This window comes from Tiliqua scincoides, chromosome 2 (genome assembly GCF_035046505.1).
Source record: "Tiliqua scincoides isolate rTilSci1 chromosome 2, rTilSci1.hap2, whole genome shotgun sequence".
Taxonomy (NCBI): Eukaryota; Metazoa; Chordata; class Lepidosauria; order Squamata; family Scincidae; genus Tiliqua; species Tiliqua scincoides.
Window position 1 is genome coordinate 114,018,713 of NC_089822.1, and position 12,457 is coordinate 114,031,169.

At 46.1% G+C, this 12,457-nt stretch overlaps 1 protein-coding gene and 1 pseudogene across 1 annotated transcript in view; both read right to left on the reverse strand.

Annotated features, from left to right (window-relative positions):
• Window positions 1–1,182: 1,182 nt before the first annotated feature.
• Window positions 1,183–12,457, reverse strand: part of LOC136641991 (ceramide kinase-like) — a 30,276-nt gene continuing 19,001 nt past the window's right edge. The window contains exons 7-14 of the mRNA XM_066618145.1: window positions 11,948–12,093; window positions 11,524–11,598; window positions 8,292–8,444; window positions 6,532–6,637; window positions 6,372–6,454; window positions 3,136–3,335; window positions 2,072–2,268; window positions 1,183–1,246 (exon numbers count right to left, since the gene is read on the reverse strand). Of these exons, the coding sequence (XP_066474242.1) occupies window positions 1,183–1,246; window positions 2,072–2,268; window positions 3,136–3,335; window positions 6,372–6,454; window positions 6,532–6,637; window positions 8,292–8,444; window positions 11,524–11,598; window positions 11,948–12,093 (1,024 nt within the window). The remainder of the gene's footprint in view (window positions 1,247–2,071; window positions 2,269–3,135; window positions 3,336–6,371; window positions 6,455–6,531; window positions 6,638–8,291; window positions 8,445–11,523; window positions 11,599–11,947; window positions 12,094–12,457) is intronic.
• Window positions 3,673–3,789, reverse strand: LOC136642540 (5S ribosomal RNA; annotated as a pseudogene).

Here is a 12,457-nt window from a genome sequence, read left to right on the forward strand (position 1 = left end):
AAAGTAGGTGACACTGGGGTATGGAACCTGCACAGCAGGTTTAATTCCCCATGTGGCACAATGTTGTAAACTTAGGGGGGTTTGGGGTGCTTGGTTCTCAAACCCTAAAGCTCTCAAGGCCCCTCTGCTCAGTAGTACTGCCAGTGTCTCAGTCTAGGGACACTGAGACCCTCTAGGCTTAATTCTATCCTTTGCAGACACTGAGCAATTTCTCCAATTAAAGCTTCAGTCCTCAAGTTACTAGACCTCAATGAGCACTTGGTAGCTTGCTGAACGGCTAGGCAGGATTCTGAACCTTTGTCCCCAACAGACAACAACTTGGTAAAAGAGATTTTAGTTTATTAAGGTTACAGTAAATGCTAGAGGCATAAACATCTAGCAACATAACAAAGCTAGCTGGCTATCTCTATTATCCCTATCTCTCACCTGGGTCAGTTACTCTTGTAGATCTCTTAGCTCCAGAGCTACCTATGAGGCCAGGTGCCCATGGTGGACAATGGAGCTCACAAGCATGCAGGATGTTGCACCTAAAACTCTGTTCAAGAAGGAACGGGACACACCCCTTGGGCACTCATTATTATATTTCTTATGCTAATAGTACTGAGGTGACTTCATACTTAGACTGTCCAATCAGACCCTTGCGGAACAGAACCTTCTCGAATTTGGCCTGGTTGCTAACTCCTCCCAATTCTTACCCCTCCCAACTGGAGATCCACAGCTGCACTACATCATGCTTGATAAGGTGCCTCTCTGTCTGCTAAGGTGCTAAACATTCCAATGGGTTGTAATTCTTGTTATCTGTCCTTTCTGGCCAGCAAAGGAGAGACAACAATCCTTTTGTTTATCTACTCACATTCTTGCAGCTGGGAACTGTTAGCAACTCCTCAGTTACCTGGCTTAGTTCGGTTCAGGCTTCTACTGCCAACCTAGGCCTAAATGTACTTATTCATGACACACAACAACTGCTGCCTTTGGTATCTTGCTCTTTAGAGGCAGGTAGGTTCCCTGGGAACATTCCCTTCAATGTTCCCTTGAAGCTGGCATTCCATAAATGGGTTACAGCAGACTGTTCCTCTGAGTATTCTATTCAGTGCTCCAATAGTAGCTGTCCTGTGTCCAAGGCACTGTCAATCACGGACAGCAGCTACACCTTTTTGTTGCCCCTCCACTCAGTCTCTCATGCTATGACATGCAGGGCAGTTGCTCAATACCACGTGCAAAGAGATGGATGAGCTGTCCATGAACTCTGAAAAGAGAATGGGGAAGAGTGGGTCAGCAGGAACACTGACAGATGGAACAGTGTCAGCAATGACCTCTAGTATCCCTTAGACTGCCTTGAGCATCTGTAGCTCCTACTCTGCTTGTGCTAGCACTAGGCCACAGTTCCTAAAAGTAGAGGTGCCAAAACAACACATGCCCCACTTCCAGTAGAGCCAGATTGCAAATGGCATCAGTAGAATGAGCCAGTGAAGGAGATCCTATTTCTGAGTGCCTGCATACTGCCAGTGGAGCAGCAGGAGGCAAAGAAACATTGGCACAATCACAGCAAAAATAAGCCAGATGGGATAGGGCAGGATGTGCCACTGGACACCTAGTGGGTCAGGTGTTGTCATCCCCCACCCCATGGAAGAGAAACAAGCTGGCAGATAAGATATCCCTCAGTAGGAAGAGATATACAGCTCTGGTTTGCTCTATTTTGAGATAGATATTTGCACACCATGCACAGATGTGAGTTTTGGTGCTGCCTCTCCCCACAAGCTTGGCATTCTAATCTTCCTGCAAATGCCTGTTCTGGAAAGACTAGATTTTATTACGTAAATGGATTTTTTTTCTTTTTGTCTTTAGTAAAGTGTTAAAGGACTATCATAACGATCTCCTCTGCTTCAAAACTTTACCACTGCACAAGTGCCCAGAAGGCTTAGAAGATTTCATTGGCAAACAGGCAGCTTTCAGGCCCCAGCAATGAATGCCCTTACATTTTAGGGGCTCTCTGTGTCTGAGACCTAGGCACTAGGTCCCACAGGAGGGGGGTGGGAGGGTAGAATCTTGGCTGATCAATGAGACAACCTACCTGATGCTGATGTTTGTGTGATTCAAGATCTCACCATCACAGGTCCAGCAGCTGGCAGGTGGCTCTTGCTGGCACAGCCCCACACAGAGACCTTCCCGTTTGCGTGCAGCTGACTCTCCATCCTCACAATCCTCTACCTTTGAGGTGCTGAACCGGACAGCTCGGACTCGGTACACACTCACAAAGGGCAGGTCAAACTGAGAAACACATAATTTTCTTAGTGGTTGAGCCATTCTGCTCTGAAGCTCAGGGCATATAACGGCAATCAAAACCCACTTGCTAACCTCTCCCTTGTCACTGAGGACGTTCCCTATGAAACAGCCTTATACAGTCAGACAGACCATGGTGCACCTGCAACAAGATACTAGTGGATCTGCTCAGCAGCCACAGTCTTAGCAGGGAAAGATGCTAGATGTTTGTTCTGGAACCTTCTGTACCTCGCAACCTGGTACTGAGTGATGGCTCCTCAAAGCTTGGAAGCCCTTCTATGAGCATCTGGGGCCTCACTGTTTGAATGTGGGGGTGTTCTCAAGTCTCTCAAGTTAAGAAGAGATGGAGAATACTGGTCAAGGCAGAGACAATAATAATGCAAGATGCTGGCCCCTACATTCAAGTGTCTCTTCCCATTTCACCTCAGATTTGGCCCCTGTAGGATGATGGAAGAGAAATTTCATTACCTAATTAGAAAGGCAAGAACTCTTGCCTAAGCGTTACATTCCAGCAAAACTGTAAGCTACCTGCTGCTGAAGTGATGTTCTCAGATCCCTTTGTGCACTGCCCAGCAGTTTCAAATCTGTTTGAAGCCCTGAATTTTCACCAAAAGAAATTCTATAAGAGAAGTCTGCTATAAACCAATTGGGGCCCCTCAGTGCTGGAGCAACAATTCTCACACTCACACTCACACTTTGAGGTTTTTAAGAACTGCCCACATGCAGAATGTGGTCTGATCCATTGTTTATTATGAAGGAGAAAACACCACTCAAGTTCTCTGACTTGACCTTTTAGAATTAGCTCAATTGAATGAGGAACTGGGTGGGAAGCTCATTCCTGAGTGCTTTACATACCTGGTCTGAGCAATTTGTGTGCCGCTTCAAGTGCTGCAGGAAGGACAATGCTGAACATTCACGCACCAGGATCAAGTCAGCTGTTCCATCAGCCAGATGGGCGCAGGGTGAGAGACCCTCTGGACTCTTGGGGCAGGCACTGCTCATGCAGGTCACATTGATGGCAAGGAAACGGCCCTGAACCTGCTGCCATTCACCATCTGCAGAAGAAACAGGAGTGCAGGTAGGAATATTCGGTAATTTTTGTTAGGGCATCATCTTCCATAAACACATGATCTGTAGGAGCTACCTGGAAAGTATGCCAGAAAAATGTTCAAGGGCACCCCCCCCCACCAGCAATCTTCCAGCCTGGGCAGAAGCAGGCTGTGGTTATTCAGGAATGAAGTAAGGAGCTCTTATTACTACTACATATGCCAAGCCCTGGCATTTACACATTATTTTCAGAGTTAAGCCCTGGCTCATTAATAAGCTCTTGTGATGGGAGATTCAAACACACCCACACTGGTTGGCAACCTTCAGTCTCGAAAGACTGGTATAAGCCTGCAGCACCCAGTATTCCCAGGCAGTCTCCCATCCAAGTACTAACCAGGCCTGACCCTGCTTAGCTTCCAAGATCAGATGAGATTGGGCATGTGCAGGGTAACAGTTACTGTTACCCACACTCTAGAACAGGCAATTCTTATATATTGAGGGCTAAACTTACTTGTAATGGGGAAGCTATACCCTCTTGTGGCTGCATTTGGTACTGAACAGTAGTTTGTTGTGCTCAGAAACCGACTCCCCATGGTCCCTACCATCACCCATAAATTAAGGTTGTCAGGACCACTTCGTTTCATTTACTTGCATGTATTTACTTTGCATTTACTTGCATTACTAGTATGGTACTTGCAGGGTCAAAGAGCAATCCAAGGGAGAGACCACTACTGTGCTGTCCTTAGCCTGCTTCTGAAGTCTAAAAGGGAAGGACCCCAAGGAAGCAAAAAATTGACATACAAAATTTACACGGGGAGGATAGTGCTTGGACCATGCTTGGGCTGGAAATTAGCATAGTGGGTAAGCCAAGCCTAGGGTTGTCATCCTTGCTGTACATGTACTAATGATGTACAAATACCAAGCATTTCTATACCAATTTAATTGCAAAGTGCTTTGAACATCCATTACTCAGTAATCTTTCCAGCACCCCTGTAACACAGGCCACCAACATTACAAGTGGGAGGGACAAAGCTAAGAGACAATGATTGACTAACTTAAGGCCATCCAGTAATTTTGTAGCAGAGGTGAAGTTAGAACCAGGGACTTCCTGGCTCCCATTCTTAGCCACTATACTCCATGAGCTCATGCATGAAACACCAAGACAGGCAGATGTTGGTAGCTGGTACTTCTACCTTAGCCATGGAAGGAAAAGCTATGATCAGGTTCGCCTTACCTCCAATCTCTTAAAAGGAGTAAGTATACTGGTCACTGACCATAATAAATGAATGATGATGATGATGATGATGATGATGATGATGATGATGAAAAGGAGTAAGAATTCTATCCTGAATTGAATCTGGCCACTGACCTGGGCTGGGGGTAGTCAGGTCTGCTGTGCGCTCCAGGCTAAAATTAAAAATCTCTAATTCTGCACTTGAGGAATTCATTTCCTACACCAAAGAAAGTTCAGTTCTGCAACCTGTATAAATTATGCAAATACACATTTCTCCAATTTTCTATTACTCTTGTATTTTGCATAATTTGTTGTTTCCGCTAGTCACAGAGCAGAACTTAAGCTTCCCCCACAACCTCTGATCTGCAAGATTTCACAATATATTTTCCATACAGATTGCATACTATGAAGTTGATGTAGCTAATCTTAATTAACTACTATCAAGTTAATTACTACTATCAATTAACTACTATCCTTACAAGAAATCTGCCACGTTAACTTTGTCAAGGACTAAAAACCTGCTTTGTCTCAATACGCGTAAAAACCTGTTTTAAAGGGAAGTAGAGATTCTCAGGAAGCTGCTCATACATTTTCACACACAGGGAGGAATTTTATCAGGGGATACAAATTTTCCTCTAGGCCCCTTCCCAAAGGGGGAGGGGGACAATGGCAGAATGGGGGGCAAAATAAGGAAGGGGGAGGGTGCTGACAGACACAATAGTCTTTGAAGCCTAGGTCCAAATTACCCCCTTTACCCCCCTCTCCTAGGCCCTGTTCATTCACAAAGGGCAGGATGACTTTTAAATAATTGACTCAGAGTTTGCATTTCAAGGTGGGGCACTTCAACTGAATTCATGCATGTAATCACCTTATGATCTCTTGTATTCATTCTGGTACAGGAATGTCTCTCAAATGGTTATAACAAAAAGGGGCAGAGTAGGAGCTAACCCCTGTCCCGATTCTGCATTTTGAGTTAGATAAAGAGTTTTGTATCCCACCTGTTGCCCAAAGAACACAAAACACCATAAATGCAAAAAATTAAGAACACCGCATTTAAAAGTTAACAATGCAACAAACAGAAAACAAAAGGCTCTTTAGCCACTTCCTAAAAGGAGGGGGAGAAAGACAGCAAACCTCCCTTGAGAAGGAGTTGCACAGAGAGAGGGCTGCCAGCAAGAAGATCCTCTGACCACACCTCTGATGCAAGAGGGCCTCCTGAGAAGACATTAGGACATTAGTAGATTCACATCAGGTATTCTGGTCCCAAGCCATTTAGGGCTTTAGACAGCACCTTGAATTGCACCCTGAAAGACTGGCAGCCAAAACTGATGTAGCATGACCATCACATGAGACCATATGATGGATGTGACCATCATATCTCATAACTGTTGATATTCTCGTGACTATGCTTTGCACCAGCTTAACTTCCAAGTTGGCTTCAGCAGTAGCCCCATGTGGAGTGCACTGCAATAATCCAGACAAGAGGAGACTAAGACAGGTCTGACCAAGTCAGAAATGGGTGCAGCTGGCACTGGCATCCAGGAGGGCAGGGCCCCCAGATCCAAGTTCTGCTTGTGTTATAAGCAGGATGGCAGGTCTAGATGCTGAATCTGATCCAACTCAGTTGAGAAGTACAAAAATTTCAGTCCTGATCCAAGTAAGTGGTCTGCACTCCCCATAGCATCACAGCACCACCTCTAAACATTCAGTGATGAAGACTTCACGTCATCACCAGACTTCCAGTTTGTCAAGCTTTGCACTGCATGGAGCTCATGCAGGGAACAATAGCCCTGATGTCCAGCTGTCTCACCTGTGCATCCATCCACTTCTGACAGCTGCTGTTCATTGCTTGTACTCAACAGATATTGGCTAGACTCTGAACAAATCATGCAACTGCAAACAGAGAGACAGTGTTATGGTGTTGCACCCTCTTTCCCCACCCAGCCAGGCTTCATTTATTTCACAATTACCCTGACCAGCAGCGTGTGTCATCCCGTGGGTTGGCCTTCTCTGTGCCTGCCAGCTGGAACTCCACTGTGCCTTCATAGCTACGGTTGCTCAACACTGCTAGGGCTCCTGGGGAGGGAAAAAAAGCATGGAGAGCTATAAAAAGAAACAACACACTAGTCCATATGGATTTGGAAATAATTCAACATCACAGAATCCTAAGAATTGCAGCTTTTAATGAACATAAAAATTCTCGGATGAATCCCCAGGTTCCCCTATTTCTTTCTGTGCATTTTCTGTCTACTGTCTCATATTTAGGGCAAGTTTCAGCTGCTAGGAGCAGCAGCCCTTGTCCTTTTGTTTGGCAAAGATGCCATAAGCCATGGGGAGGGGGAGGGGGTGAGAGAGGACCTTTCCTTCAAGTCAGGAATGAGCCTGCTGACCCAATGTTTATTCCGCCAGTTCTCCAGGAGGAAGAGACAGATACACCAGGCAAACCGGTGACATCATTATAGGACAATGCAAAAACACAAGCCCACCTGAAATTGAGAGGGGAGAACAAAACTTCATTTTCAGCTGCCCAAGAGCTCATACACTGGGAGCCTTGGAAAGAAGCATCTACTCACAGGCAGCAAGTGCAAAGAGATGCTGAAGATGCTGCTTTGCAGCTAACGCAGATAGGTAAGACAGGGAAAGACTAGAGACACATTAGGAAATAGTTATGTTCATTTTCTGTTGTCATTTGTTCTGCCACTTCCCAACAGCAGAAGATTGGTAGCTGGAGCACCATCTACTGATCATTTGCAGTCATGTTCACCCCATAGCAGTTTATACATTAACTCATTGCATCCCACATTTTCTCAACTTGTCATTTTTCTTTTTAAATCCTTTTTTGTTTCAATAAAATGGATTATATTCTAACCCTTGGTGTGCGTGGTCCCTGGTACAGGGGATTGTCATGCCTCTTTGTTCTGCAGATACTACTATGACAGTGATTTTGACAGGAGTCCCTGAGGTTCAGTATTCTTCTGGGGAAGGGGGGTTGCCCAGACAGCCTCTCCTCTGCCTGGCCCTATAGAATGATCCTATAGGATACCATGATCCTAATCCCCCTCTTGAGCAGCCCAGCCTTACATTGGGCTTCTTGGATCTGCGCCACCGATTTCAGTGCCCATTGGGGCAGCTGCCACATGACACAGGGTAAGGAGAATTCCCCTTACTCCGAGTTGCATAGCAGCCAGTTGGCCTGTTTGTTCCATTGTGTGTTAGGATCGGGCTGTCCAAAATGTTTGTATAGGCTATATATTAATATCAATTTTATTTACGGCCATGTTTGTTTGTACATTTCCTTATTTACACACATAAACATATACTCCTTTAAAAAAAACTCCTCCCCCCTTTAGTCTTCACTTTACCTTTGTTATTTTTTTTCAGCAATTGTATTATTGTTTTTCCTAACTGTATTGTTTCCTAATTATATTCACCAATAAGAAAAAGTTGTTTTTTAAAAAAATTCCATAAATTAGAAGTTTATGGCTCTTATTTTCAAAAAGGTACCTCCCTAAGGGTTGCAAAGTTGATTGACTTGACAAAGACTACTAATAAAGCAGACTTTAGAAATCAGTATCATCCATGCTGGCCAGGCCTACCTTTGACCAAGCCCAAGCCCAAGATCCACCTTAAGCCTGATACAATTAACATTGTAAAACTAAAATTCATTCCCTGCCAGCTTGGCCTCCCATCCAGCTTGATGCAGTTTATCTCAGCTACCTGCACCAAATACCTGCATAAGTGTATCGTGCTGGCCCCATCCAGCGATGCTTCTCACTGGCACGCATCACATCACCATAGAAGCCATAACCAACCAGGGAGACCGAATAGCGGAGAAGATTCCTCTCATGCCAAATGCTGCAGACATCCAGAGGCTGACTGTCCCCTGAGAAGCATAGAGACCATTTGCTAAGGACCCACTAGAAGAGAACATACTTTTTCCCACTTTCTGCTAGGAAGAGAGAGGCAACATCCCTGTCCATGGAGAAGATTGCTCTGTTGGGTTCGTATTCCTCGCGAAGAAACAGAGCACATAGAATAAAACAGCCAATTTTATTATCTGATGATTGATTGGCATCCTTCAGTCTCTGAAGACTATGGTATCGCGCTCTGAGTGGTGGTTCTGGAACAGAGTGTCCTCTCCAGTGCGCGAAGCCTGGGTAAAGTAGATATGGAGGATAAACTGTTTCACATGCAGCAAATCCCCCCTCTCCACGTCGCTGAAATGGTCCAGTGGAAAGGCAGAAGCCAATACAGTTGGTTCCAGCGGCGTCGCAGGAGTTGCCAGAACGTGACTGTGTTCAGCCATGAACTGCCTCAGGGACTCCGGCTCCGGATTTTGCCTCGAGGTTGACTCCTGAAGCCTTTTCCATAACTGGATGTAGCCACAAGGCAGTGGAGGTTTGGGATCAGAGTTTTCCTTCTCTCAGATGAGCTGCCTTCCCAGGCTAATGAGTCCCATCTACCCGGTGGTTGTTTAGTCACCTCTTACGACAAGTACAGCCAAACCGAGGGCCTATTCTTATCTCAGAGCCCCCAGGGGTGACATCTGGGATGTCAAGACTTGCGCATGAATTGGATTAAATTGAGGGAAAGGTGCACATAGTCAGCCTCACTCTCTCTTCCCAGATTCCATCTTGCTCCAATGGCAGGACAAAAGTTGAGACGGTTAGAGATGGGCTGGGCGCAGTGGTTGACTTGTCTTTCGTGTCTTGCCATGCTCTTAGTGTACCACGTCGCTTGCAGAAACCGCCTTCGTGTCCATTGATCCTATTCTAGTAGGTTTCCTCCACTCAATCCACTCAATCCACTCAATCCACTCAATGTGAAGACAGACTTGTGTGAGTCTGTCTTCACATGCTCAGGATAGACAAGTCCCAATCTAGCCGAAGGTCAATGACCCAACAGCTACCCTCAACCTGGTTTGGCCAGCCTGTCGAAGCTGTTGCCCGGGGTGCGGCCGCTGCGCATGTTACAGCTACTGGGAGCCACAGGTGAGAGCCGAGTGACAGGTAGGAACCAAAGGTGGATGAGCTGCCCTAAAAGGGCACAACATGCACCTACACCAGAGGTACTACCCCTCCCTGAACAACCCATATTATGCCACTATACAAATGGATGGCAAGGCCATGTCTGGCGTATTGTGTCCAGTTCTGGCTGCTGGATCTCAAAAAGGAAATACAGTTGTCCCATATCTGCAGACACAGTTTCTGCTGTTTCAGTTATCCATGGTTCACAAATTCTCCCCTTTTGCACCAACGACTCTTTTTGGTTTTTTTAGTTCTCCTGTTGCCATCTCCTGTGCTTGCTGCTTCCTGTTTCTGTCGCTTCTGCCATTGTTGCTGTCAGAGGAGACAGTGTTGCAGCCCTCCAAACTTTTGGAGAGCATTTGCAGCTTCCTCTTCATGCCTGCTTATGAGCACTTCTTAGTGCTTGTCCTCCAAGTGCGAAGAGCAAGCAGTTTGAAAAGCTTGCATGGAGCAGCTGTAAGTACTGTACAGGGTTTGGAGCAATCTGTGGTTTTTGGTACCTGTGGTAGCAGCAGGATTGTATCCCCCACAGATACGGGGGACAGGGGGACGGGACAAAGCTAGTGAACTGGAAAAGATGCAGAAGAGAGCAACCAACTTTAGTAGGCTGGGGCACCTCCCTTATAAAAAAGCCTATAGTGTTAGGGGCTCATCAGTCTAGAGCAAGGGTACCCAAACTTTTTGGCAGGAGGGCCACATAATCTCTGGCACTGTGTCGGAGGCTGGGGGGGATCGATTTACATTTCAAATTTGAATAAATTCACATAAATGAATATATTATAGATGGAACTTATATGAATGAATGAAGGTCTTGCAGTAGCTCGATGCTTATAAAAGGCCTTGCACAAAGCAAGGCTGGCCTTTCCTTCACTGCTGCTGCTGCATCACAGATGTAAAACAGCAAGCAATGGAGGGAGCCCTCAACCCACAGCTCACGCAAGAGGTCAAACAGTCACCCTCGTGCTGAGAGCAGTTGCGTCGGGCCAGCACAAGCTCCAGCAAGTCTCAGGAGGGCCAGAGGCTCATTGGAGATTGGGGGCTCCCCAAGAGCCAGATTGGGAGTCCCCAAGGGCCACAAATGGTCCCCGGGTCGGTGTTCGGACACTCCTGGTCTATCTAGAGAAAAGATGCAGGGGGGGAGGGGAAGGCAGAACATGATTGAGGTATATAAAATTATGCATACAGTGGCTAGAGGGAAGTTCTTTTCCCTCTAGCACAACACCAGAACCAGATGATATCAACTAAAATTGAAAGGCAGGAGAGTTAGAACAAACAAAAGAAAATATTTCTTTGCCCAGTACATAATCTGTGGAATTCCTTGCCACAGGATGCCTTGAAAGATGCTTTTCAAGGAGATTGGACAGATTTATGAAGGAAAAGGTTATAATCCATGATGACTAAATGTAATCTCCAGGTTTTAGAAACAGCTTACCTCTGAATGCCAGATGCAAGGGAATGGAAATAGGATACAGGAATCTTGTGGTCTTCAGTGTGAGATGAGGCACCTGGTGGGCCACTGTGAACTAGACTGGCCCTTGGCCTGATCCAATGCAACTCTTATGTTGTTATGAGCCTGATCTGCTCTGAACTTGCAGGTGCAACATTCACCCCCCCCCCAAAAAAAAAAGAGGAAGGAGGGCACTCAAAGCATGTGTGAAAAGAGGCACACGAGCCCCTCTCTGCTTCCCCCTGCCAGCCCATTTGATGCTTGTCTTGATCTAGCCCAAACAGGATGGCCTTTCAGTTCTTCCACTTTAGTGGAAGCAGGAGGAAATGGGATTTTCCACCTTCCAGGGAGGATCTTCAATTTCTTCCCCCATCTTGGGAGGATTTTCTCCCAAGTCCACTGACACAGCACGTTTCAATTTGTCCTATTCATTCAGGAGCTTAAGGACCTGAACCACAGAGTAATTGAAGCAAAGAGAAAGCAAATACCTATAATGATGTGCAGAGCGGAAGTGACAGGATCATTTGTTCCCACAGTTGCAAAGCAGACACAGTCTGTAGAACCTGAGATGGTTAGGGAAGAAAATATTGTTTGCCTCCACTCAAAACCCAGCTGGGATTTCATCCCATTTATGTCCTGCCCTTCCTCTGAGGAGCTGAGAGCAGGATACCTTATTTTTGTGTTTTTCCCATTTCGTCTTCACAACCCTGCGAGATAGGCTAGGCTAGGCTGAGAGTGTGCAACTGGCCCCAAATTATTCAGTGAACTTCATGACTGAGTGGGGATTTTGAACCCATCACTCCGCCCCCCCCCCACCAAAAGCCTTCAGTTTTCTTGGGCTTCACAACCAATCTGGTCTTCAGTTTTCAAGGGAACCCTTTTCTTTCCAGCACCCAGGACCCTTATTCCCACCTGCTGGTATGATGCCGATGCGGAGCCTGGGGGACAGGAGCTCCCCACCAGTGACATCCTTCGAGATCCCTGCCTTTTCCTGTGTCCGGTCAATCAAGGCATGCATCAACTCATTGAAGGTGCCATCACCCCCTACGCTCACCAGCCTGTGCAATTTGGAAAAAATTGGGCAAGTTAATTGAGGACTGACAGTACCTCCTTTGTGGTCACCTGGGGTTAAAAAGATCCCTCCTGATTAAATACACACAGGACTCTCCCATTCACCCTCACTTCATTTGGAGGCACTGGCAGACACCACAGCTGTTAGGATGGCGAGTGGTACAAAGTTGCACCCAACACAATATTAGCTCAGATGACGACGGTTGAAGACTTTTAGGTCTACTACCCATGAACCACAACATTACATTTGTGGGAGTAACTCTTCCACATTACCCGTTTGCCCAATTTAATAAAAATCTCTGTTTTTAGTCCTGACCAGTCAAGCAGTGGTTGCTTGCATAAACCAGTAGT